At 38.8% G+C, this 27,128-nt stretch overlaps 3 protein-coding genes across 5 annotated transcripts in view; 1 reads left to right on the forward strand and 2 right to left on the reverse strand.

Annotated features, from left to right (window-relative positions):
• The window catches only part of LOC100152714 (carbonic anhydrase 13), a 62,217-nt gene extending 45,763 nt beyond the window's left edge, over positions 1-16,454 (reverse strand). Inside the window, exon 1 of the mRNA XM_013996643.2 lies at positions 16,336-16,454. The gene's annotated coding sequence lies outside the window, so the exon portion shown is untranslated. The remainder of the gene's footprint in view (positions 1-16,335) is intronic.
• C4H8orf59 (chromosome 4 C8orf59 homolog) lies at positions 16,468-26,989 on the forward strand. Of its 2 annotated transcripts, none has more exons than XM_003125582.5 (4): positions 16,468-16,612; positions 19,970-20,086; positions 25,387-25,503; positions 25,769-25,903. In XM_003125582.5, the coding sequence occupies exons 2-4, from the start codon at positions 19,973-19,975 to the stop codon at positions 25,838-25,840; spliced, it is 303 nt and encodes a 100-aa protein (XP_003125630.1). In that variant the 5' UTR covers positions 16,468-16,612; positions 19,970-19,972; the 3' UTR covers positions 25,841-25,903. The 2 variants fall into 2 exon arrangements, with proteins under 2 accessions (XP_003125630.1, XP_005663054.2); XM_005662997.3 differs by lacking the exon at positions 16,468-16,612 and adding an exon at positions 16,637-16,979 and having other exon boundaries at positions 25,769-26,989.
• The window catches only part of E2F5 (E2F transcription factor 5), a 34,219-nt gene continuing 32,972 nt past the window's right edge, over positions 25,882-27,128 (reverse strand). For both annotated transcript variants that reach the window (XM_005662996.3, XM_001924905.5), the window contains exon 8: positions 25,882-26,643. In XM_005662996.3, the coding sequence (XP_005663053.1) occupies positions 26,534-26,643 (110 nt within the window). In that variant the 3' untranslated portion in view covers positions 25,882-26,533. The remainder of the gene's footprint in view (positions 26,644-27,128) is intronic.

A 27,128-nucleotide genomic window follows, 5' to 3' on the forward strand; every position in this document is an offset into this window, starting at 1 on the left:
CACAAATTAACAAAAATGGTTCCTTATAGAGAATGGGGGAGGTTGTGGAAGGATAAGGATGAGAGTGAGATTTCTCAGTTATCTTTTTAACTTTCTAATCATAAATGTTTTATGTTTTCAAAAAATTAAAGAAGATTAAAAAAACAAACCCTAAAATTGATTTTAGACAGAAACAGATGAACTTAACTGTATATTAAGGTGCTATTATAACCACACAGAAAAAAAAATAAGTTTTGAATAGAGTACTCTGGCTGCTCTATTAGTAGAATACCCTTAATGGAGAACATTGCATACTAAGAAATGTAAGACAATCTTTTTACTGCTAAGAGTTGATTGGGTAATAATATTGGTATTGTGGTTCTGAAACCATTTTTATGTCGATATTTTTTTATGGCTACACCCACAGGCATATGAAAGTTCCCAAGCCATGGACTGAATCTGAGCTTGTAGCTGCAACCTAAGAAGAATCCTTTAACCCACTGTGCCTGTGCTGGGCTGGGGATCGAGCCTGTGCCTCCTCAAGCACCCGAGCTGCTGCAGTTGGATTCTTTTTTCTTTCCTTTTTTTTGTATTCTTTTGGTTTTTTTTTTGTTTGTTTGTTTTTTGTTTTTTGTCTTTTTAGGGCTGCACTTGCAGCATATGGAAGTTCCCAGGCTAGGGGTGGAATAGGAGCTATAGCCACCAGCCTACGCCACAACAACATAGGAGCTGAGCTGCATCTGCAACCTGCACCACAGCCCATGGCAACACCTGATCATTAACCCATTGAGTGAGGCCAGGGATTGAACCCACATCCTCATGGATCCTAGTCAGGTGCATTACCCTTGAGGCATGACAGGAACTCCCTGCAGTTGGATTCTTAAGCCATTGAGCCATAGTGATAATTCCCATTTTTTTTGTGTGTGTGTGTGTGTTTTTTTAAGAAAGAACAATGAAAAAATATGTTAATAACCTCTGGAGTCAATGGTTTTCATTCTGGTTTATACAAATAAGAAATGGCAGAAGCTAAGATGGACACTGCAGTGCTGGATTTGAATATTCTCTTCACGGAAAGATGCTAAAAGCAATAACACCCCAATGCCAATGAAGGTGAGAAAACAAACTTTATGGCTCCTTACTTATGGACTTCTTATAAAGTCCCATACCTACTTTTATATTTGTAACTGTTTGTTTCTCTTTAAGAATAAGGAGGGAAGGAAGGAAGGGAGGGAGGGAGGGAGGGAGGGAGGAAGGAAGGAAGGAAGGAAGGAAGGAAGGAAGGAAGGAAGGAAGGAAGGAAAGAAGGAAGAAAGGGAGGAAGGGTTCAAAAGCTAATGAATCAACAAACATTGTAAATCAACTATAACAAAAAAATTTTTTTTAAAAAACTAGTAAATCAAGAGAATGTGACAATAAGCCATAGACTAGGAGAAAATACTTAGAAAAGACACATAAAACAAAGGACTGTTATTCAAGATTACAAAATACCCTTAAAACTTAACAATAAGAAAAACAACTTGATTTTTATAATGTGCCAAAGAGCTTAACGTGGACTTCACCAAAGATGGCAACTAAGCATATAAAAAAAGTACCACATCATATGTCACCAGGGAAATGCAGACTAAAATGAGAGATCACCTATTAGAACTGGTGAAAATCCAGAACACTGATACATCAATGCTGGAAATAATATGGATCATTCATTGCTGGTGGGGATGCAAATGGTAGAGCCACTATGGGAAACAGTTTGGCAACATCTTACAAAATTAAGCATATACTCACCATACAATCCAGCTGTCACACTATTTGGTATTTACCCAAATGAGTTTAAAACTTATGTTTACACAGCAAACTGCACATGGATATTTGTAGCAGCTTGATTTATAATTGCCAAAATTTGGGAGCAACCAAGATGTCCTTCAGTAGGTGAATGAATAATTATGGTACAGAACATTACTTAGTAGTAAAAAAAAAAAAATGAGCTATCATCATGAAAAGACATGGAGGCAAGAACTGCATATTGCTAAGTGAAATAGGCCAAATGTGAAATGGCCACACACTGTATGATTCCAACTATATGACATTCTGAGAATGACACAATTATGGAGACCGTAAAAAGCAGTGGTTGCCAAGGGGGTGCTGAGATAAATAGGCAGAGCACAGAGGATTTTCAGGACAGTAAAAACTATTCTGTATGATATTTTTATAATGAATACATGTTATTACACATTTGTCCAAATCCATAAAATGCAAAACACCAAGAATGAAACTATGAACATGGGTGATTATGATGTGTCAATGAAAATTCATCATTTGTAGCAAAGGTACCCTCTGGTGGGAGACTGCTGATAATGGTTGAGGCTCTGCATGTGTAGGAGTAAAGGGTCCATGGGAACTCTCTGCACATACCCCTCAATTTTGCTATAAACCTGAAACTACCATGCAAAAATAAATTAAAAAATAAACCGGAGTTTCCTTTGGTGCCGCAGTGTTTAATGAATTCACCTAGGATCCGTGAGGGTACAGGTTCGATCCCTGGCCTTGCTCAGTGGGTTAAGGATCCGGCATTGCCATGAGCTGTGGTGTAGGTCACAGATGTGGCTCAGATTCGGAGTTGCTGTGGCTGGGGTGTAGGCTGGCAGCTGTAGCTCCGATTTGACCCCTGGCCTGGGAACTTCCCTATGCCACAGGTACAGCCCTAAAAACCAAAAAATAAAAAATAAACAAACAAACCCACAAAAAAACTAATGAGGTTATGTTAACACACACACAAGCACAAACACCAGAGGTCAACTTGTAGGAGGTTCCACTGCCGAATTTCAGACAATTTGGCCATCAGAAAGAATAATGATAATAATCCATTAAAACCTTCCCTCAAATATCCACGAGTTCATAGTGAGACAGAATGAGAGACAGTGAGCATCTTTATGAGAGAACCTCAGCTACTAAATACCAATGAAATAAGAGATTTAAAACAACAATTTTTGCAAGATCAATGTACTATATGGTTCAGGCAAGGAGTGGTAATGGGCACTACTCCTGAGTGAAAGTTTTGCTTATTGGTGGATAGAATATTCACACAATGTGGATTAAGGGATAAAAGATACGTAACAACTAAACATAACATGTGACCCTCAATTAGATCCCAGATTGGAGGCGTGAGGGTGTGGGTGGTGACAGTTGGGGGTGGGCGTTATAGATGCCTTGAGAACAACTGGAGAAATGTAAGTGTGGACACTATGTGATATTATTGACATGATGTTAATTTTCATGGGTGTAATGGTGGTACTGGGAATACTTTAGGAGAGGAATGCTAAAGCCATAATGCCAAAGTACCCTGATGTCTGCAACTGATCCTCAAGTGAGTGAGGGATGTTTGGGTGCTCATAATGCCATTCTTACAATTTTCTGTGTGTTTTAGTTTTTTAAAAAAAATCTGGGTGGGGAGTTGCTACTGTGACTCAGTGGGTTAAGGACACAGCGTTGTCTCTGTGAGGACTTGGGTTCCCTGGTCTTGTTCAGTGGGTTAAGGATCTGGCATTGTCACAAGCTGTGGTCAAAATGTGGCTGGGATCCAGTGTTGTTGTGGTTATGGTGTAGACCTACAGCTGCAGTTCCAATTTGATTCTTAGCCCTGGAATTTTCATATGCCACAGGTGCAGCTGTAAAAAAGGGAAAACAACAACAACAACAACAACAAAAGAAACCTTGGGGGCACAAAAACTTCTACTCCCTCAAATCAATCAACGTATTTACTTGCTAAGTAACTTTTTTTTAACTTTGTGTGGACTTTCTCCTTGACAAGGAGACTCTGTCTCTGGGATCACAACCATCAAGTGTAAACAAGTAAAGCAAGATTAACACTGACCAGCGAACCCAGGAATCCTGATCAAAGATATGACCATCTCCAGTTCAGGGTTTTTTTTTTTTTTTTTTGGCCATGCCCATGGCATGTAGAAGTTCCCAGACCATGGCTCAAACCCATGCCACAGCAATGACCCGAGCCAGTGCAGTAACAATTTGGGATCCTTAACCCACTGCACCACAAGGGAACTCTCCACTTTATTCGTGAACCATTAGATCCAATACAAGCTTCCTTTGCAGAAAAGCATGCTTAAGTCACTTCTCCTCAATGAATCAGGCACTATAACTTGTAAGTTACAACTTTAGCCATAAAGATATTTAATTAATGGACTTCCTGTCATGACTCAGCAGTTAATGAATCTGACTAGCATCCATGAGGATGCAGGTTCTATCCCTGGCCTTACTCAGTGGGTTAAGGATCCAGTGTTGCTGTAAGCTGTGGTGTAGGTCACAGACGTGGCTTGGATTCTGCATTGCTGTTGAGTAGGCTAGCATCTACAACTCCGATTTTACCCCTAGCCTGGGAACCTCTGTATGCTGTGAGTGCAGCCCTAAAAAGCAAAAAAAAAAAAAAAAAAAAAAAAAGTATAGTAGATCATTAAGGAAATATCAAGGTATGAATTAATATTCTTTTGTTAGGAGGCATACACAGACTCTTCTGAGATGTACAATTTTTCCAGTGATTCTTTTTATTTTTTAATTACTCAATGAATTTTATTATGTTTATAGTTGTACAATGATTATCACAACCCAATTTTATAGCATTTCCATCCCAACCCCTAGTGCATCCCCCCACCCCCCAACCTGTCTCATTTGGAAACCATAAGTTTTTCAAAGTCCTTGAGTCAGTATCTGTTCTGCAAAGAAGTTTCATTGTGTTCTTTTTTTAGATTCCACATATAAGTGATAGCATTTGATGTCGGGGTCTCTCCAGTGATTCTTTTTAGAAATTCTAAATGTGAATTGAAGTGGCTATTTTCATCTGATTTTTATCCAGCAGGAAACTGACATGAGCAAGGTTCCTCATTCCTCAGTTACCTACAGAGGCAACCCGCACAGTCAAGGACACAGGCCCAATCTGCCGAGTCCCAAGTCCAAGGTGCTCTTTGTGCCTATTTCCTTCATGCGTCAAGTCCTGTGATTTGTGCAGCTGGGACTGATTAACCACAGGACTGTCTTATCATTTGATATCTTGTTAGGAGTGTTGATTTTATGGAGCTGATAACTAGATACAGTTTCTATTTTTTTAATTTGCCATTTCTAAGGTTATATTGAGGTCAGAATTGCATAAGACAATCTCGCCAAGAGATTACACTGAGGCCCAAAGGGGCTAAAGATCTTACTCAAGGGACCAGGGTTTCATGCTTGGATAAGAATTCTTGGAACAGAGACTATAAATCACCCGTAAGTCACTTTTCAGATCAGAACTTTCAGAAACTAGAGCAAAACATTTTCTCCTGCATCTTAAGACAGGAGTACATTGCTAAAACCCCATGTCCTACATTTTTGTTCTTCTGTTTAGTCTCACTCTATTTTCTTATAGAAATATATCCATACCCTGTTTAATAGTGTTTCATGTCTTCTCTGAGCATATTATAAAAGTAAAGAAAGCATGAAAGAGAAAAGGAGAGAGGTAAGATTACTTAAAAGGAAATGAAGTTGTATAAATATCAGAAAAGTGTTGAAAAGTCCAGATAAGTCAAGCCAAAATAATTCACCTGCCAAGGAATTTAGCTCATTGTCCCTTGGCTTGGCATGAGTAAGTCAATGTCACTCTGTCATTATATTTCTGTCAACTCTGAAATCTAATGACAAAGAGAAATCAGGGTGCTAACAGACAGTCTGTCATCAACTCTGCTAATGTTTATTTCTCCTCTTCTGTCCTCTAGGAAAGGGCAGTGTAGTCTATCAAGAACAATACTCATAACTCCATTATTCCAAGCAAGGCTTGAAACACCCTCATTCCAAGAAGTTCCCCAGCATGGATCTCACCATCCCTCATTGAGGGTCTGGGGCACTAGCCTTGCCCATCCACCGAACTCACACTATTACACCCTTTCTAACGTAAGTAACCAACTTCACTCCCTCTTAATTATTGTCATCGACATACTAACGTGATGCTAGAATTTTCTCTTTTGGGGAGGAAAGTTTCTCCCTAAACATACGTAGAGCTTCCATTTGTTATCCACCCATCCTCTCTGGTGCTCCTTGGGTTCTAATCTCTATACTCAGCTGTGTTAGCAGGTTTCTCCAGAGACACAGAACCAGACACTGTGTGTGTGTGTGTGTGTGTGTGTGTGTGTGTGTGTGTGTGTAAAGATCTTAAAAGGTAGTGGCTGTGGTAACACAAAATCCTTTAACCCTCTGTGCAGGGCCAGGGATTAAATCCACGCCTCTGTGACTGAGCGGCTGCAGTCAGATTCTTAACCTACTGTGCCACAGAGGGAACGCCTAAATATATTTTAAAATACACTTAGTAAGTATATGCTTACATTTATAGATTATAAATTTTTATCTAAAGAAAAATTCCAATTTTTAATAAACAACAAAATATCTTCTTAGATAAAAGGCTTCAAAATAATATATTTTTAAAAATCTAAGTGGTAGAATTTATTCATTGTTCAAAAATAATGTTTGGGTTCCCCTTACGTACCAGGCGCTGTTTTATGCATGGGGAATATAGCAGCTGCACTAGTCTTCAATGAGCCTTACCTCCAGGTATATAACACCTTTTGTAGCCTCCTTCATCACTGATTGGGGTCGGTATATATGATTTCAAAAATATAGGGGAAGCAATAGAGTATAACTTCTGAGTCTAGGGAGTAAAAGACACTGCAGTTTCTCCCTTGCTCTCTTGGATTACTCAGTCTTGGGGTATCCAGCTTCCACAGCTGAGGACACTCAAATAGCTCTGCAGAGAGATTCTCCTGGGGAGGATCTGGGGCATCCTAGCAATAGCCAGAACTAACCCACAGCCACGTGAGTTAGCTGAGTTGCTCTGCAAGGAAACCCCCAGCCTCAGTCAAGTCTTTAGATAACTAAAGTCTCAGCCAACATCTAACTGAATCTCATGAAGGACCCTGAGCCAGAACCATCAAACCAAGCCCCTCACAAGTTCCATAGTCACTAAAATCATGAGAAAATAAACCACTGTTATTTTGAGTGACTAAATATTGGGGCGGTTTGTTATACATTAGAGAATTAATATAGGAGCAAACAAAACCAGATAAATGCTCTGCCTTTATGGAACTTACATTCTTGTAGCAGGAGACAGTAATAAGCAAAGTAAATAAATATATGGGATGCTCTATGGTGATAATGGGATGGTGTGGAAAGGGGGGCAGGGATGTAGGAGGACAGTGGAAGTGGTGGAAGCCCTCACTGAAAAAAAAAAAAAATGACATTTGAGAGAAGACTTGAAAAAGGTAAAGGAGGAGCTTTGCAGATATTTTAGGGGGAGAGGGCTCCAGACAAAAGGGTTGAGAAGTAAGAGCATATCCTGCATTATCACAGAAAAGTAAGAAAGCAGTGTAAGAAAAGTAAGAAAGGGCGAGGGGGCCACACAGGGCTTTCTTTGCAGGGCATCGTAAGTACTTTGGCTCTTACTCTGAGTGATGTGGGGAACACTGGAGGTTTTGAGCTGAGGAATGATATGATCTGATTACCATCCTAGCAGGATTCCTCTGGCTGCTGGGTTGAGCAAGGGAAGCTGTTACGAGTAATCCAAATGAGAGAAAGACAAGTGGTTGAGTTAAATCAGAATGCAATAATTCCTGGTTGTTCATTTTCTTCTTTATACTTTTCTAAATTTTTCAAACTTCTACAAGGACTCTTCATTTTTCTAATCAAAAGGAAATAAATGTTTGTGAAATACCTTATAGTCCTCGGTATTTTCTGTCATATTTGTCGTAATATAGATGCTCACCTAATTCTTACTAGGGTTTCTGTACAACAGAGATGTTATAAAACAACAGAAAAAAAGGAGTCAAAATCTGTCCACTTTAGTCTGTGTAGAATCCGAGTAAAACAATTTCAACTGAAAAATGAAATCGCTGTTGAGCTATAGACAACTTGAGTATTTACATTGTCAACTAAACTTGATAACAAAGCATCCTTTCATATTGGAATTTGGAGTGTCAAATGGTAATTTAATAGCTCACTGTCTTCCTTGAAGTTACCAAGCTTCTGAGTTTTAAACATTCACCTGCCAAATATTTCCCAATTCCTGTAATTCTTAACCACTACTTGCATTTTAACCCAGAATCACAAAAAAAAAAGTGAAAGGACTTCATGTAACTCTCTGAATATTTTTATTGCCTTTGTGATATGGATTTGACTATTCTTTACCTTCAAACATTTCACACCCAACCCCTCCTTTGTGACTCTAATTAGTTCAGGTTCACGATGTCTAGGCATTTGGCCAGATTACTCTGGATAAAATTTGCTTAATTAAATTAAAAACATATGTGTCACACACCTATCACTCCCAAGGAATAGCACTACAGGAAGATAGAAGTGTTCTAATTATAAAATAAGTAAGTACTAGGGATGTAATGTACAACCTAATTAATATAATTAACACTGCTATACATTATATATGAGAATTGTTAATGGAGTAATTCTTTTTTTGTATTTTTTATTAGGGTATAGTTGCTTTACAGTGTTGAATCAATTTCTGCTATAGAGTGATCCACCCATATATATACATTCTTTTTCTCCTATTTTCTTCCATTATGGTCTATCCCAAGAGACTGGACACAGTTCCCTGTGCTGTAAAGTAAAACCTCACTGCCTATCCATTCTAAATGTAATACTTGGCATCTACCAATCCCAAACTCCCCATCCATCCCACTCCCCCCCCCTTTGTATAGATGTGATACATATATACAATGGAATACTACTCAGCCATAAAAAAGAACAAAATGACATTTGCAGCAACATGGATGCAACTAGAGATTCTCATACTAAGTGAAGTAAGTCAGAAAGAGAAAGACAAATACTATGTCATATCACTTATATGTGGAATCTAAAATATGGCACAAATGAACCTATCTACAAAACAAAAACAGACTTACAGGCAAAGGGAGTAATTCTTGAGTTCTCATCATGAAAAAAACTCCATTTCCTTTTATTTTATATCCATATGAAATGATGGATGTTCATTAAATTTATTATGTTAATCATTTCACGATGTAAGTAAAGTCATTTTGCTATACTCCTTAAACTTACATAATGCTATAATAGCAAATATATCTAGATAAACTTGAGGGGGAAAAGAAATCATGGTAGCTAAATGAACACTTTATACTGAATTGGATTCTTTTACTATAAAATATAGTATAAGGATAGTTGATAGAGTTTGAATGATGACTGTGAGTCAAAAGAAATCAGTGTTTATGTCTCGATTTTTGATAGCTTTATTGTTATGTGGGAGAAGACCCTTGTTTGTAGGAAATACACACTAAAGTATTTGGAATGAGGGTACCATTTGTCAGAAACTTACTGTCAAATGGTTGAGAAAAACAAAAATGTATTATTTTTGTAATTTTTCTGGTAAGTTTGAAACTATTTCAAAATCAAGAATGTATACATGTATGTGTAACTGGGTCACCATGCTGTACAGTAGAAAATTCACAGAACACTGTAAACCAGCTGTAATGGAAAAAAATAAAAATCATTATACATTAAAAAAAAAATCAAAATTGGAGTTCCTGTTACCTACAAGGGAACCCCCATAAGAATATCAGCTGATTTCTCTACAGAAACACTACAGGCCAGGAGGGAATGGCAAGAGATATTTAAAGTGCTCAAAGGAAAAAATATGCAACCTAGAATACTCTATCCAGCAAGAATATCATTTAAAATAGAAGGGGAAATAAAAAATTTTTCCAACAAACAAAAACTTAAAGAATACAGCAACACAAAACCCAGGTTAAAGGAAATATTGAAAGGGATTCTCTAAACCAAAAAGAAAGGAAGGAAAGGGAAGAAAAAAGAAAAGAAAAGAAAAAAAAAAAAAGAGGAAGAACTAGGACTGAGGAAACCGAAATCAGAGAGTAGTCACTCAAATAAGCCACCATACAGATTTAATCATGAACATGCCTCAAACAAAATAAAATTAAAAAGAAAAAAATAAAAAAGAGTCATCAAAACCATAAAATGTGGGCAAGGGATGTTAGGAAGTAAATAACCCTCTTAGTTTGTTTGTTTGTATGTTTCTCTACTTAATTTTAATATAGTAATGAAGTGTTTGAACTCACAGGACCATCAGGCTAAAACACACAATTATGGGAAGGGGTTAGCATACTTAAAAAACAGGGCAACCACAAGCCAAAACCAAATATTGCATTTGCATAAAATGAAAAAAAAAAATACACTCAAGCAGATAATAACAGGAGACCATCCAACCAAAAAGAAAAAAAAGGAAGAATGGAGAACCATAGAATCAACTGGAACACGAGGATCAAATGGCAATAAATAATCATCTATCAATTATCACCTTAAAAGTCAATGGACTGAATGCCCCAATCAAAAGACACAGAGTGGCTGAGTGGATAAAAAGGCCAAAACCTTCAATATGCTGCCTACAAGAAACTCACCTTAGGACAAAAGCTACATATAGACTGAAAGTGAAAGGGTGGGGAAAAATATTTCACGCCAATAGACATGATAGAAAAGCAGGAGTCACAACACTCATATCAGAAAAAATAGACTTTAAAACAAAAGACATAAAGAAAGACAAAGAAGGACACTACTTAATGATTAAGGGATCCATCCAAGGAGAGGATGTTACTATCGTCAACATATATGCCCCAAATATAGGAGCACCCAGATACATTCAACAAATATTAACAGACATAAAGGGAGATATTGATGAGAATACAATCATAGTAGGAGACATAAATACCCCCCACACATCAATGGACAGATCCTCTAGACAGAAAACCAACAAAGCAACAGAGATCCTAAAGGAAACAATAGAAAAGTTAGACTTCATTGATATCTTCAGGACACTACATCCAAAAAAAGCAGAATACACATTCTTCTCAAATGCTCATGGAACATTCTCAAGAATCAACCACATATTGGGACACAAAGAGAATCTCAATAAATTTAGGAGCATAGGAATTATCTCAAGTATCTTCTCTGACCACAATGCCATGAAATTAGAAACCAACCATGGGAAAAGAAATGACAAAAAACCTACTACATGGAGACTAAACAACATGCTACTCAAAAACCAATGGGTCAATGAGGAAATCAAGAAGGAAATTAAAAACTACCTTGAAACAAATGATAATGAAGACACAACCCTTCAAAATCTATGGGATGCTGCGAAAGCAGTGCTCAGAGGAAAATTTATAGCAATACAGCCCTTTCTCAAAAAAGAAGAAAGATCCCAAATTGACAACTTAACCCTCCACCTAAACAAATTAGAAAAAGAACAAAAAAGTCCTAAAGTCAGCAGAAGGAAGGAAATTATAAAGATCAAAGAAGAAATCAATAAAATAGAGACTCAAAAAACAATAGAGAAAATTAATAAAACCAAGAGCTGGTTCTTTGAAAAGGTGAACAAAATTGACAAACCCCTGGCCAGACTCACTAAAAAGAGGAGAGAAAGAACCCAAATAACCAAAATTATAAATGAAAAAGGAGAAATCACAACAGATACAGCAGAAATACAAAAAACCATAAGAGAATACTATGAACAACTATATGGCAACAAGTTTGACAATCTGGAAGAAATGGACAATTTTCTAGAATCTTACAGCCTGCCAAAACTGAATCAAGTAGAAACAGACCAACTGAACAGACTGATCACTAGAAATGAAATTGAAGAGATCATAAAATCACTCCCTACAAATAAAAGTCCAGGACCAGATGGCTTCACAGGTGAATTTTATCAAACATATAAAGAGGAATTGATGCCCATCCTCCTTAAACTCTTTCAAAAGGTTGAAGAAGAAGGACTACTCCCAAAGACATTCTATGAGGCCACCATCACCCTCATTCCAAAACCAGGCAGAGATACCACCAAAAAAGAAAACTATCGCCCAATATCATTGATGAATATAGATGCAAAAATTCTCAACAAAATCTTAGCCAACTGAATCCAACAACATACCAAAAAAATTATACACCATGACCAGGTTGGGTTCATCCCAGGTTCACAAGGATGGTTCAACATACGCAAATCAATCAGCATCATACACCACATTAACCAAAAAAAAGTCAAAAAATCATATGATCATCTCAATAGACGCAGAAAAAGCATTTGACAAAGTCCAACATCCATTCATGATCAAGACCCTCGCCAAAGTGGGTATAGAGGGAATATTCCTGAATATAGTCAAAGCCATTTATGATAAACCTACAGCAAATATAATCCTCAATGGGGAAAAACTGAAAGCCTTCTCACTCAAATCTGGAACAAGACAGGGAAGCCCACTCTCACCACTGCTCTTCAACATAGTTTTGGAAGTCCTAGCCACAGCAATTAGACAAACAAAAGAAATAAAAGGCATCCATATAGGAAGAGAAGAGATCAAACTGTCACTGTATGCAGATGACATGATACTATACCTAGAAAACCCTAAGGACTCAACCCCAAAACTACTTGAACTGATTAATAAATTCAGCAAAGTAGCAGGATATAAGATTAACATTCAGAAGTCAGTTGCATTTCTGTATACCAGCAATGAAATATTAGAAAAGGAATACAAAAATACCATACCTTTTAAAATTGCACCTCACAAAATCAAATACCTCGGAATACACCTGACCAAGGAGGTAAAGGACCTATATGCCGAGAACTATAAAACTTTAATCAAAGAAATCAAAGAAGATGTAGAGAAATGGAAAGATATTCCATGTTCCTGGATTGGGAAAATCAATATTGTAAAAATGGCCATACTACCCAAAGTAATCTACAGATTCAATGCAATCCCTATCAGATTACCCATGACATTTTCCACAGAACTAGAACAAACAATCCAAACATTTATATGGAACCACAAAAGACCCAGAATCGCCAAAGCAATCCTGAGAAACAAAAACCAAGCAGGAGGCATAACTCTCCCAGACTTCAAGAAATACTACAAAGCCACAGTCATCAAAACAGTGTGGTACTGGTATCAAAACAGACAGACAGACCAATGGAACAGAATAGAGAATCCGGAAATAAACCCTGACACCTATGGTCAATTAATCTTTGACAAGGGAGGCAAGAACATAAAATGGGAAAAAGAAAGTCTATTCAGCAAGCATTGCTGGAAAACCTGGACAGCAACATGCAAAGCAATGAAACTAGAACACACCCTCACACCATGCACAAAAATAAACTCCAAATGGCTGAAAGACTTAAATATACGACAGGACACCATCAAACTCCTAGAAGAAAACATAGGCAAAACGCTCTCTGACATCAACATCATGAATATTTTCTCAGGTCAGTCTCCCAAAGCAATAGAAATTAGAGCAAAAATAAACCCATGGGACCTCATCAAACTGAAAAGCTTTTGCACAGCAAAGGAAACCCAAAAGAAAACAAAAAGACAACTTACACAATGGGAGAAAACAGTTTCAAATGATGCAACCGACAAGGGCTTAATCTCTAGAATATATAAACAACTTATACAACCCAACAGCAAAAAAAACCAATCAATCAATGGAAAAATGGGCAAAAGACCTGAATAGACTGTTCTCCAAAGAAGATATACAGATGGCCAACAAACACATGAAAAAATGCTCAACATCGCTGATTATAAGAGAAATGCAAATCAAAACTACCATGAGATACCACCTCACACCAGTCAGAATGGCCATCATTAATAAAAATCCACAAATAACAAGTGCTGGAGGGGCTGTGGAGAAAAGGGAACCCTCCTGCACTGTTGGTGGGAATGTAAACTGGTACAGCCACTATGGAGGACAGTTTGGAGATACCTTAGAAATCTATACATAGAACTTCCATATGACCCTGCAATCCCACTCTTGGGCATCTATCCGGACAAAACTCTACCTAAAAGAGACACGTGCACCCGCATGTTCATTGCAGCACTATTCACAATAGCCAGGACATAGAAACAACCCAAATGTCCATCGACAGAGGATTGGATTCGGAAGATGTGGTATATATACACAATGGAATACTACTCAGCCATAAAAAGGAATGACATAATGACATTTGCAGCAACATGGATGGAACTAGAGAATCTCATCCTGAGTGAAATGAGCCAGAAAGACAAAGACAAATACCATATGATATCACTTATAACTGGAATCTAATATCCAGCACAGATGAACATCTCCTCAGAAAAGAAAATCATGGACTTGGAGAAGAGACTTGTGGCTGCCTGATGGGAGGGGGAGGGAGTGGGAGGGATCAGGAGCTTGGGCTTATCAGACACAACTTAGAATAGATTTACAAGGAGATCCTGCTGAATAGCATTGAGAACTTTGTCTAGATACTCATGTTGCAACAGAAGAAAGGGTGGGGGGAAAAATGTAATTGTAATGTATACATGTAAGGATAACCTGACCCCCTTGCTGTACAGTGGGAAAATAAAAAAATTAAATTAAATTAAATTAAATTAAAAATTAAAAAAATCAAAATAAAATAAACCTTGCCTGGTTATCAAGGCCCTTCATTAGCTCATCTTACCAGCCTCATTTTCAACAGTATCTTCACACCCAGACTTCTCTATTCATACAGGTCTACCTCCACTCCTACAAGGACAGCAAGTCCATTTCTGGGTTTACAGCTTGCTTATGCCATGCTTTATTTCTACAAGGCCTTTTCAGATTTTTTCCCCTAAAACCAACACTCTGTATTCTCCATTAGCTCAGGTTGGAAAACCTTCAGAAAAGGACTAATTTTATTAGCTCAACCAGGACCATTTAATGGGAGAAGAGTGGTTCCCCAGAAAGGAATGCTGAGCAGATAATGAATGTTCTCTGAATGGCCATCTACATGGGAAAGGGAGGCCCAGAGAAATGAAGTAACATTTCCACAACACACTGTTGGTTGTTGACAGAAGTAAAAAAAAAAATTCATGCCTCCTCACTCATATCTCATATAATGTCACTGCTCTTGCCTGTACAACCATGTTATTTCCTAGTGTGTATTTCTATCTCAACTATTCAAGATTAAAGCTAGGTCCATAAGTTTTCATAGACACTATAATGTCATTCCATTGCAACTATTTGTCTTCTGCATATATATCAACAACTTCACATTCACGGAATCATAATACATGCTTTATTTGCTTCAGTATTTGTGGATAACTCTAGCCTTGTGAAAGAATCTAATGCTTTTCGGTCGCTTTGGTGTTGTTTTGGTCCTGCCCCCATGCATTAGGGGCATTTTATACCAGAACTTTAAGGTGTTTTTAAAAATCAGTCTTTAGGAAAAAATACAAAATTTTAATAAAAATACATTGACAAGTAATTATTCCTCATTCCTTAATGTATTCCCTAACTTTTTGTGATTGATATAAATAAAATGATTTACTGTAAAAGTGGCTCATCGGTCTACAAGCAGGCGACTGACTTGGCGGGAAGAGGACTTAACCGAGGGCTAGACCACATGGATTTTGGTTTGGCTTTGTCAGTTACTAGCTGTGTGGATACCCGAAAATGGCTTAGACGCTGAGCCTTAGTATTCTCACTTGCAAAAGGAGAGTGGTATTCTGGCCTTATTTTGATACTATGAGCAAAACTCAAGCACGTTACAAAAGTGATATAAAAATGTCAGGAGTTCCAGTTGTGGCTCAGGGGGCTAAGAACCTGACATAGTCTCCAGGAGGATGGGGGTTCCATCCCTGGCCTTGATCATTGGGTTAAGGATCCCGCAGTTGCCACAAGCTGCAGAGTAGATCGCAGATGCACCTAAGGCTGGAGCTGTAGCTCTGATTTGACCCCTAGCATGGGAACTTCCATATGCCGCGGGTGCGGCCTTAAAAGACCAAATATATATATATATATACACACATATCTTTTTAAAGCAAGAAAACTTCAGTGAGAAAAGTATTTCAACTTTTTGCTCTTTACAGACTCTCCGTTTGGAGATTGTAGCTCTAGATCCCAATCAAGCCCTGGGCGCCACCCAGAGGTGCGCAGCGCCACCTCCTGGGAGGGTGGGCAGAACCAGCTAGCAGTAAACCGCTGAGGACAGACTACCAGGGTTATGGTCTTATAGTCTCCGTGGGTCGGAAGACTCAGACACCCTGGGTGGTTTCTATTTACCCACTCGGAGAATTCGACGCTTGGTTCCAGCCGAGTAGAGGTCCTCAGCTCAGCACAAGGCAAGTGATGTTAATGGGTCAGGACTTCCCATGGCGGGTGGAACTCGCTCTACCCGCGAGGCTTTGGGACATTCAAGAGAGAATGCTCCGCGGCAGGGTTGGCTCTGTGGGCGGGACTACGTAAGGGGGGTGGGAACCAGCTGGTGGGCGGAACCACGCCTACTGCGGGGTTTCGCTCCAAGCTTACCAGGTGGCGGGGCTTCGCTCCGGGTATGGGCTGAGCTTGGAGAGTTGTACTCCGGTCGGTGGGTGGGGCTAGGTCGGTGGGTGGGGCTTATCTCCGCGTAAGGATGATCTCAGGGCCCCGGATTCCGCTCTGTGGGCGGGGCGTTGCCCGGTGGGCGGAACTACGACCGCTATGAGGACTTTTGACTGGCTCCCTCCCCCGGAACTTCCAGGATGCGGGCGCAGGCAGTTGGCGTCACTTGGAGCTTGAGCAGCCGCACGAGGCTTTCGGAAGTCTGGTGAGAGTTTAATAAAGAAATTTTCCAGCGGGCTGGCAGGAGGTTTCCGGGTGTTAGGACAGGATTGGCTTGGCTGCTGTGATTTGGTCGCTTGGTTCTGCCGCTGGATGGCTCAGGCAGCCCTTCTGGGCCAGGCCTGCAGGCCCAGACCTGAATCCCCGTGCCTGCTGGGCCTTCGGCCCATGGCAGGGTACTAGTTTTTGGTTGTCTGGTTGTTTTCTCTGTTTTTTTTTTTTTTGTCTTAGCGCTTCACCTGCAGCATATGGAAGTTCCCAGGCTAGGCGCTGAAACTGAAGCTGCAACTGCTGGCCTACACCACAGCAATAGGGGATCCGAGCTACACCTGCAACCTACGCCACAGCTCAAGGCAAGACTGGATCCTTAACCCACGGAGCAGGGCCAGGGATTGAACTCGTGTCCTCATGGATAGTAGTCGGGTGGGTTGTGGCTGAGCCACAGGGGGTTTTTCTCATGTCATCATTTTCTAAGTGGTTGTCAGAGAAAATCTCAAATCTCACCAAATAGGCTATCACCTTCTCCAGGAAATTTCCTCCAGTCACCAACTCTACTAGATCTTTCCCTCTTGTGATCCTACTTGTATTCTGCTGGTAACAGCACCTTCCATTATGTTTCTTGTGTTTGTGTATATTTCACATGTAGTATTATCAGTTCTGACCACACTTGGCTAGTAGTATTAAAGAATACTAGGTGAGTGGTTGGATCTTGGATACTTATCGGAAGGATTTTGGATTATTTAATTTGGGGATGATTTATTATGTGTATTTTATGCTTCTTTAATGATCATGTGTTTTCTACTCAGTTCACTTTTTTTTTTTTAATTAGAATGCTGTGGGGGTTCAAAAGCACTATTGGGGTTGCTGTCTCTGTTAAATAGTTTCCTGAGGCTGACCATTGAAGGAGAGTATACATTTCAGTCAATAGAGAGGATGTGAGCAAAAGAAAGAAAGGGAGAACATGCAAAGTGTTTTCAAAGAATAATTAGTGCACTAGGCCAGGTGGATATAGAGAAGGAGCAGGGGATACCTTTGACAGATTTATGCTAGAGCCAGGACAAAGCATATTGCTTCTTGTGGTTTGGAAGAACCATTGGAGGATTTTATTTTATTTTATTTTATTTTTTGGCCTCCCAGAGGCATATGGAGTTCCCAGGCCAGGGATCAGATCCAAGTCGCAGTTGCCACCTAAGCTGCAGCTGCCACAACACCAAATCCTTAACTCTCTATGCTGGATTGGGGATAGAACCTTCATCCCCAGGCTTGGTTCAGATCTGATCTCAAGAAGCCTCAGATCCCATTGTGCAACAGTGGGAACTCCCTTTGGAGGATTTTAATACTGGGATGGTTCATTTCCTACCACTATGCAATATAGACTTAAATGCATATGGCTTAAGCCAGGAGTTAACAATCTTTCTGAAAAGGACCAAAAAGTAAATCTTTCAGGCTCTGCAGTCCACAGTTGTAGCAGGAAAGCTGCCCCTACAATATGTAATCCAATGGACATAGCTGTGTTCTAATAAAACTTCATTTACTAAAGTGGGTACCTGACCTGATTTGGTCCATGGGTATAGTTTGTCCCAAGACATAGTCTAACCAAATAGACCTAGGGACTAAAGCAGTAACCCAGCCCTGAACGAGGCAGTACTAAATCATATTTTTGTATTGCATTTTCATTTGTATATGAGAGGCTGTGTCACATAGTGAGAGCCCTCGATCTAGTCTGCCTAGATTTGAATCTTGGCATTCCTTGATTACTAACAGTGTAACAATGGCCAAATTAATTTTTCTTTGTATCAGTTTTTTTTTTTTAATGTAAAATGAAGGTAAAGCAGTACCTCCTACAAAGTGGTATTGTTAGGAGTAAACTAGTTAAAGCACATAAAATGTTAGGATAGTGCTTGTGTATGTAGTAAAAGCTCAATTAATCTTTTTTTTTTTTTTTTTTTAGCTATTTCTTGGGCCGCTCCCGTGGCATATGGAGCTTCCCAGGCTAGGGGTCGAATCGGAGCTGTAGCTGCAGGCCTACGCCAGAGCCACAGCAATGCAGGATCCAAGCCGCGTCTGCAGCCTACACCACAGCTCATGGCAACTCCAGATTGTTATCCCACTGAGCAAGGGCAGGGATCGCACCCGCAACCTCATGGTTCCTAGTCGGATTCGTTAACCACGGCGCCACGACGGGAACTCCAGTAAATCTTAACTATTAAAATTATTTAAATTGTTCTTTTCATGCATTAAGAATAGATTTGAGATGTTTCTGAGAAAGAATTTAAAGGCTTAGTTGTGTGTTTAGCTACAGGACAGAGAATATCTAAAGTTTTGAGAGTTCCCATCGTGGCTCAGTGGAAATGAACCTGACTAGCATCCATGAGGACACAGGTTCGATCCCTGGCCCCCTCAGCGGTTTAAGGATCTGGCATTGCCATGAACTGTGGTGTAGGTTGCAGATACGCCTCGGATCTGATGGTGCTGTGGCTGTGGCGTAGGCCAGTGGCTATAGCTCTGATTTGATCCCTAGCCTGGGAACTTCCATATGCTGCAGATGTGGCCCTAAAAAGACAAAAAATAAATTTTTAACGCATAAGCCTTTCACATAAATGTGGTATGGAAATCATGAAAGTAATTTAAAGGAATGGGTCGGAAGTGCAATATTTAGGATTGATTTTCGAGGAGGTACACACGGGAGCAAAAACGGTGCAAGTGAAAAGGAATGAAAGAAACAGGAGTCAGCCCTAGAGTATGAAAGGAACCAGAGTGGAATAGCAGTATGTAGGCTGGCAGAAGGATGGGTGGTGATTAGCATGGTCAGATGCTGCGAGGGCTGACAAAAAAACTGTTAAATGTTGATAATATTAATTAATGAGGAGTTCCTGTTGTGGCACAACAGGATTGGTGGCATCTCCGGAACTCTGGAACAAATATTCAATCCCTGGCCAGCATAGCGGGTTAAGGATCTGGCGTTCCCACAGCTTTGGCATAGGTTGAAATTGTGGTTCAGATCTGATACCCAGGAACTCCATATGCCATGGGGCAGCCAAAAAAGAAAAAAAAAATTATTAATTAATCCCACCAGCAGAAATTAATGCAAAATTAATGCGGAGCCTCTTCAGATACTAAAGATTCAGAAAAGAATTAGGTACGCACCCTGCACTCAAATGGAAAAATCTTGTAGGGGCAAAACACATGGAGATAGTTTTAATGCAAGAAGCAATTTTAAAAATAATTAGGAGTAAGATGGAATTTCTTAGATTTAATTGGTACTTTTACTTAAGAAACTTAAATCGAGTACAGTTCATAAATATGGGTAACTTAATTGAGCTCTTTTTCTTTTCTTTCCTAGACAATGGCCAAAAACAAACTAAGAGGGCAGAAATCCAGGAATGTATTCCACATAGCCAACCAAAAAAGTTTTAAGGTTAAAAATAAAGCAAAACCAGTTACCACTAATCTTAAGAAGGTGAGTATCAATTAAGCACTCTGATTTTCTTGTTTACAGGTAAAGTATAATAATAAAGCTACTGAAATCCTGAATGCTAATATTTAAAACAGGTTCTTAGCCTTTCCTACAAAGGCAAGATGATTTTAAACATTTATGTAAAAAAAAAAAAAGAAAAGAAAAATAACCTCCCTTTCTTGATCTGAATGTTCTCAAAGAAAATAGCATTTTAATGGCAGGTGTGTGAGGGTCCCAAGTAACAGTTTTAACAGCTTTCTCAGAGCATAGAAATCATAAAAAAAAAGTGGTATGGAAAAGTTATCTCTGAACTCAAATTTATTTAAGAAGCTCTTAACAGAGCCAGGACATGGAATATCCGTCAGCATCCATTCTTTTTCTCCTCAATAATTCTTATTTCTCTAACAATGTCTAGAACTCAAACAAAAACCTGTAAGTATCTTATAAATAGAAGAAAAAATAATTTGTTTGTTAAAATGCAAAATTTGACAAGAAAAGAGTTGCTTTATCTTCTTTATTTCAAAATATTTGGGAAATGGGAAATTCCTTCATCAAGTAGAGTCTTCAAGAAAATGATTTCAAGCTGAAGTAGTAAGGACTTAGTAATTATCATAATAATACATGGAAATGTAGTTTTTAACCTTGAATATTCATGAACTGGCTGAATTAAGCTTTTTGGTTGAGCAGTTTCATGACTTTGGAAATAAGGCTGGATTATATGATGGGAGTTTGGGGGTGACAATTTTAGATAGAATTGTCTTCAAGGTTGACACTGAAGCCAAAACCTGAGTGATAAGGAACAAGTGATGCAATCCGCTAGGAAGTGCTCTTCTAGGCTGTGAGAATAGCGAATGCAAAGGCTGCAAGCTGGGGAAGAGCTTGCTATATTTGAGGAAGATTATTTTGTTTAGATGGGAAGTCCTAGAACCTTTATGGATGCTAATGTAAAAGATCTGTGGGTAGGCAGCCTGGTTGGCGAAAGTATCAAATAATTTTCTTAGCAAGTAGCCCAACTCTCTAGGGGGAGGTTGTAAGATTGTCAGGCACGATAAATGGTAAATTGAAGTTGGGGGACATGAATTTGGAGTAAAGCCAGTCAGCCAGTTATGATTTAATACAGCTTCAGTTTTAAGCTCAGAAAAGGCTGATAGTTGATTTCCACCAAGTGCTAAGCAAGTTTGATCCATGGAAAAAAAGAAGAAAAGTTAGGAAGATGTAAAGATGTCATTGATGAGTGTCCTGGAATCTGTGCAGGTTAAAGGTAAAGGGGAGGATATGAACGTGTGAAAAGTAATGAACTTGGGGGAGAAGGATTCAGTGAGATTTAAGAATTGTTAATAGAATATTTTCTCAGGCTAGTCTCCCAAAGCAACAGAAATAAGAGCAAAAATAAACAAGTGGGACCTAATCAAACTGGCAAGCTTTTGCACAGCGAAGGAAACCAAAAAGAAAACAAAAAGACAATTTACAGAATGGGAAAAAATAGTTTCAGATGATGCAACTGACAAGGGCTTCATCTCTAGAATATACAAGCAACGTATACAACTCAACAGCAAAAAACGCCAACAACCCAGTTGAAAAATGGGCAAAAGACCTGAATAGACATTTTTCCAAGGAAGATGTGCAGATGGCCAACAAGCACATGAAAAAAATGCTCAACATCACTGATTATTAGAGAAATGCAAATAAAACTATCACGAGATACCACCTCACACCAATCAGAATGGGCATCATTAATAAATCCACAAATAACAAATGCTGGAGGGGGTATGGAGAAAAGGAAACCCTCCTGCTCTGTTGGTGGGGATCTAAGCTGGTACAACCAATATGGAGACAGTATGGAAATACCTTAGAAATCTATACATAGAACTACCATAAGACCCAGCAATCCCACTCTTGGGCATATATCCAGACACATGCCCTTGGAGTTCCTGTCATGGCTCAGTGGTTAACAAATCAGACTGGGAACCATGAGATTGCACGTTCGATCCCTGGCCTTGCTTAGTGGGTTAAGGACCCAGCATTGCCGTGAGCTGTGGTATCGGTCGCAGACGCAGCTTGGATCCTGCATTGCTGTGGCTGTGTGGCTGGCGACTACAGCTCCCATTGGACCCCTAGCCTGGGAACCTCCATATGCCTCAGGTGCGGCCCTAAAAAGATCAAAATAAATAAATAAATAAAAAAGACACATGCCCTTAACACCATACACACAAATAAACTCAGAATGGATTAAAGACCTAGATATAAGACCAGATACTATAAAACTCTTAGAGGAAAACATAGGCCAAACACTTTCCAACATAAACAACAGCAACATCTTTTCAGATCCACCTCTTAGAGTGATGTCAGTAAAAACAAAAACAAATGGGAGTTAATCAAACTTAAAAGTTTCTGCACGGCAAAGGAAACCCTAAACAAAACGAAAAGAAAAGACAACCCACAGAATGAGAGAAAATATTTGCAAATGAGTCAACTGACAAGGGATTAATCTCCAAAATTTAGAAACACCTCCTACTGCTCAATACCAAAAAAACAAACAACCCCATCAAAAAATGGGCAGAAGATCTACACAGACAATTGTCCAAAGAAGACATACAGATGGCCAAAAACATGAAAAGATGTTCAACATCACTCATTATTAGAAAAATGCAAATCAAAACCACTGTGAGATACCACCTTACACCAGCCAGAATGGCCATCAGCCAAAAGTCTACAAACAATAAGTGCTGGAGAGGGTGTGGAGAAAAAGGAACTCTATTACACTGTTGGTGGGATTGTAAATTGGTGCAACCACTGTGGAAAACAGTATGGAGATTCCTCATAAAACTAAAAATAGAACTACCATTTGATCCAGCAATTTGACTCCTGGGTATCCATCCAGAGAAAACCATGACTCGAAAAGACACATGTACTCTGATGTTCATTGCATCACTATTTTCAATAGCCAATACATGGAAACAACCTAAATGTCCATCTACAGAGGAGTGGATCAAGAAGATGTGGTACATATATACAATGGAATATTCCTCAGCCATTAAAGGGAAGGAGATACCAGCATTCTTAGCAACATGGATGGACCTAGAAATTATCATGCTAAGTGAAGTCAGTCAGACAATGAGACACCAACATCAAATGCTATCACTGACATGTGGAGTCTCATAAAAGGACACAATGAACTTCTTTGCAGAACAGCTGCTGACTCACAGACTTTGAAAAACTTATGATTTTCAAAGGAGACAGTTCGGGGGGTGGGGGGATGTGCTGGGGTTGTGGGATGTGCTGGATTGTGTTGATCATTGTACAACTATAAATTTAATAAATTCATTGAGTAATAAAAAAAAAGACACATGCACCCACATATTCATTTCAGCTCTATTCACAATAGCCAAGACAGGGAAACAACCCAAATGTCCATCGACAGATGATTGGATTAGGAAGATGTGGTATATATACATGATGGAATACTACTCAGCCATAAAAAAGAATGAAATAAGGCCATTTGCAGCAACATGGATGGAACTAGAGACTCTCATCCTGAGTAAGTAAGTCAGAAAGAGACAGACAAATACAGTATGATATCACTTATATCTGGAATCTAATATATGGCACAAATGAACCTTTCCACAGAAAAGGAAACCATGGATTTGGAGAATAGACTTGTGGTTGCCAAAGGGGAAGGGGAGGGAGTGGGATGGTTGGGAAGCTTGGGGTTAATAGATGCAAACTATTGCCTTTGGAATGGATTAGCAATGAGATCCTGCTGTGTAAGCACTGGGAACTATGTCCAGTCACTTATGATGGAACATGATAATGTGTGAAAATAGAATGTGTACATGTATGTGTAACTGTGTCACCATGCTGTACAGTAGAAAAAAATTGTATTGGGGAAATAACTATTAAAAAAATTAGAATAATTACAAAAAAAAAGAATTGTTAATAAACTAAGTGAACTAGAAGGACAGGAGGTGGTAATGACTTGGCCTAAGGTAATGCATGCGAGTGATGGCATGGTATGTAATATAAAAGATCCCTGGAGGAGCAAACCTGAAGAGATGAAGAGGCAATAGGATTAGGTTATTGTTGAAGCCATGAAACAGTGATGCCAGGCATGAGCGGGGTCAGTGAGCCAGAGTTTGAGATCTTTTATGAAGATCTTTCTTTCTTCAAGTAATCATGGTGTTGGTAGGTAACAGTGAGGGAAGGAATGTCAGAAAGTCCTGATACATAAGGTATAAAGGAGCTGAGCTTTGAAGGAAAAATGATTGGGGAGCAGCAGTAAAGAACAAGAATACCGGAGTTCCCTTCATGCCTCAGCGGTTAAGGAACCCGACTAGGATCCATGAGGATGTGGGTTCGATCCCTGGCTTCGCCCAGTAGGTTAAGAATCTGGTATTGCTATGAGCTGTGGTGTAGGTTGAAGACACGGCTCGGATCTGGCATTGCTGTGGCTGTGATATAGGTTGGCGGCTGCAGTTCCAATTTGACCCCTAGCCTGGGAACCTCCATATGCTGCAGGTGTGGTCCTAAAAAGCAAAAAAAAAAAGAAAAAAGAAGGACTAAGAATACCACCCCCAGAGTTCCTGCCATGGCTCAGGGGAAACAAATCTTATTAGCATCCATGAGGATTCAGGTTCGATCCCTGGCCTTGCTCAGTGGGTCAAGGATCCAGTGTTTCCATGAGCTGTGGTGTAGGTCACAAACATGACTCAGATCCTGCATTACTGTGGTGTAGGCCAGCTCAGATTTGACCCCTAGCCTGGAACCTGCATATGCCTTGGAAGTGGCCCTAAAAAGACAAAAAAAAAAAAAAAAAAAAAAAAAATAGCAACCCCACCATTTAGATCTGAGCAAGGAGGGCTGCAGGGGCCATTGTCTTCAGTTGAGTGCCATCAAGGAAGAATTCAGAGACTGTTGAAAGTACACCTATAAAAATTTTGCACAGGTATATGGGTATATGGAATGATTGGCCAATGGGGACCTGCTGTATAGCATAAAGAACTCTACCCAATGTTCTGTGCTAATCTATGTGGGAAAAGAATCTGAGAGAGAATGATGTATATAAATATATAACTGAATCACTTTGTTGTACAACAAAAATTATCACAACCTCATAAATCAACTATACCTTAATAAAACTTTAAAAAATAAAGACTACAAGAATTTTAGTGTGAATTGTCCCTACAAATTGGAAGAGTTGATAAGAGTTTTTAGATTTGGGGGGTTAGCAAGATTAAAGTAATTTTGCATATATTTTATCCTTAACAGAAGATCATGCATTAATGCTCTTTTTTTTTTTTTTTAAGATAAACATTGTGAATGAAGAAAAAGTTAACAGACTGAATAAAGCTTTTCTGGATATACAAAAGGAACTTGCACATTTCTCAAAAGGCCTTTCCCTTGAACCTCTGCAGAAACAGCTGGTGAGTAGAAATCATTTCCTTTTGTTATGGCTAATAAATTAAACGTCAAATTTTCAAAGCCTGAATGTTGAATATAATTTTTAGTACTTAGCTCTGTAGTATGCATAGCATATTCAGACTCTAAAACACTTGAGTCTAAATATGAGAATTTATTGTTCTACTTCCAAAAATATGACTGGAAGAAATCAAATAGGATAATAGATTATATGTCATTCTTGTTTGCTACTGTTATCTAAATTTTTAAATACAAATTTTCTCTCTCCAGAGTCCTCAGCAGTGTCCTGAGAAAGAACCAGTTAATGTTGATGAAGCTACAAGATTAATGGCTCAGTTGTAATACACTGGCGATGCATCAAATTCCCCCAAAAGACCAATAAATTAAATGTTTTATACAATTTTATTTTAAAAAATCTTGTTAATGTACAGGCATTGGCACATTTTAAAAACAAACTACATAAACAGATCTTTCCTATAATCTAGGAAAGTGGAATGTCAGAAGTCAACAAAATGTGATAAACTTAAAGTGCTAAAACAGAAGGCACTTCACAAAATCTGTTCACTGAAACAGTTAATATCTCCTAGTTTACACCCTTCACTTTATAAGTGGCAGTGAATGTCTGTTTGTTTGAACTGGAGGAGACGCAGAATAGGGACAGTCTCGTGGCAGTAAAACTCTAAGACAAATGTGATGAGCCCTTGGGCAACATTTTTGTTTTTGATAACCTTAACTTTCCTCTGGTATGAGGGGAAAACAGAAGGATTCAGAACTGGAAGAAAAGTTGAAACTCCAGAATGTAACTACTTGAGGGAAGGGGGTTAGTGGATATGAAGTCACTTTTCCCCTGAAGCAATCAGAGCCCTTTGTTTTTATGAAGTTTTGTGAAGTATAAAAGAAAGTATTAGGGGAAGAACAGTTCAGAATCAGTGAACTAAAAGTTGTTACATTCATTATTTTAAATACTTAGGTTATTAAGAAGTCTAAAATGTTACACAGTTAGAGGTAGATAACAGTCCCGAGTTTCCATGGAATCTAATAATTTAGTATCTGGACATCAAACAGATCACAAACTCCTTCATTATCATCTAAATTAAAGTTGTAGTCATCCGCTGGGGTCGGAGAAAGCCGTAAGAGCGGAAACACTGCAAGCAAAAGAGAAATTCAGTGTTAAAAATGGTTTCTACATAAAGATAATGATGTCTAACATAAAATAGGATCAAATCAATCCAAATTATGTTTCTCACATTATACAGGAATTTTTAAAAAATATACAATAGGATATATATAATGATCAAATTAATGACTTGTATTTTGTGTATATTTTAAAAAATTCTTGTTTAAAGACATTTCATGCATGGATTATCGGTGTTTGAGAATTAGAGGTTAAAATTTTTATTGGTTGAACTTGTCACTAAAATTCATGATTCAGAAACCGGTCAAAGCATTTTCTCTAATCTGCTAAATAAACTATCACTTGGAAAACAGAAAGGAACTAGACATAGATTAATAAATATGCAGAAATTCTCTGCTTTTACAGAAGTTTGATCAATCTCTTGGTTACTGTACCATTTGCTAATTTAACAGCTGCCATTTCCAAGGTCTCGGCTGTACATGTTTGTTGGAATCA

The sequence above is a fragment of the Sus scrofa genome, chromosome 4 (assembly GCF_000003025.6).
Source record: "Sus scrofa isolate TJ Tabasco breed Duroc chromosome 4, Sscrofa11.1, whole genome shotgun sequence".
Taxonomy (NCBI): Eukaryota; Metazoa; Chordata; class Mammalia; order Artiodactyla; family Suidae; genus Sus; species Sus scrofa.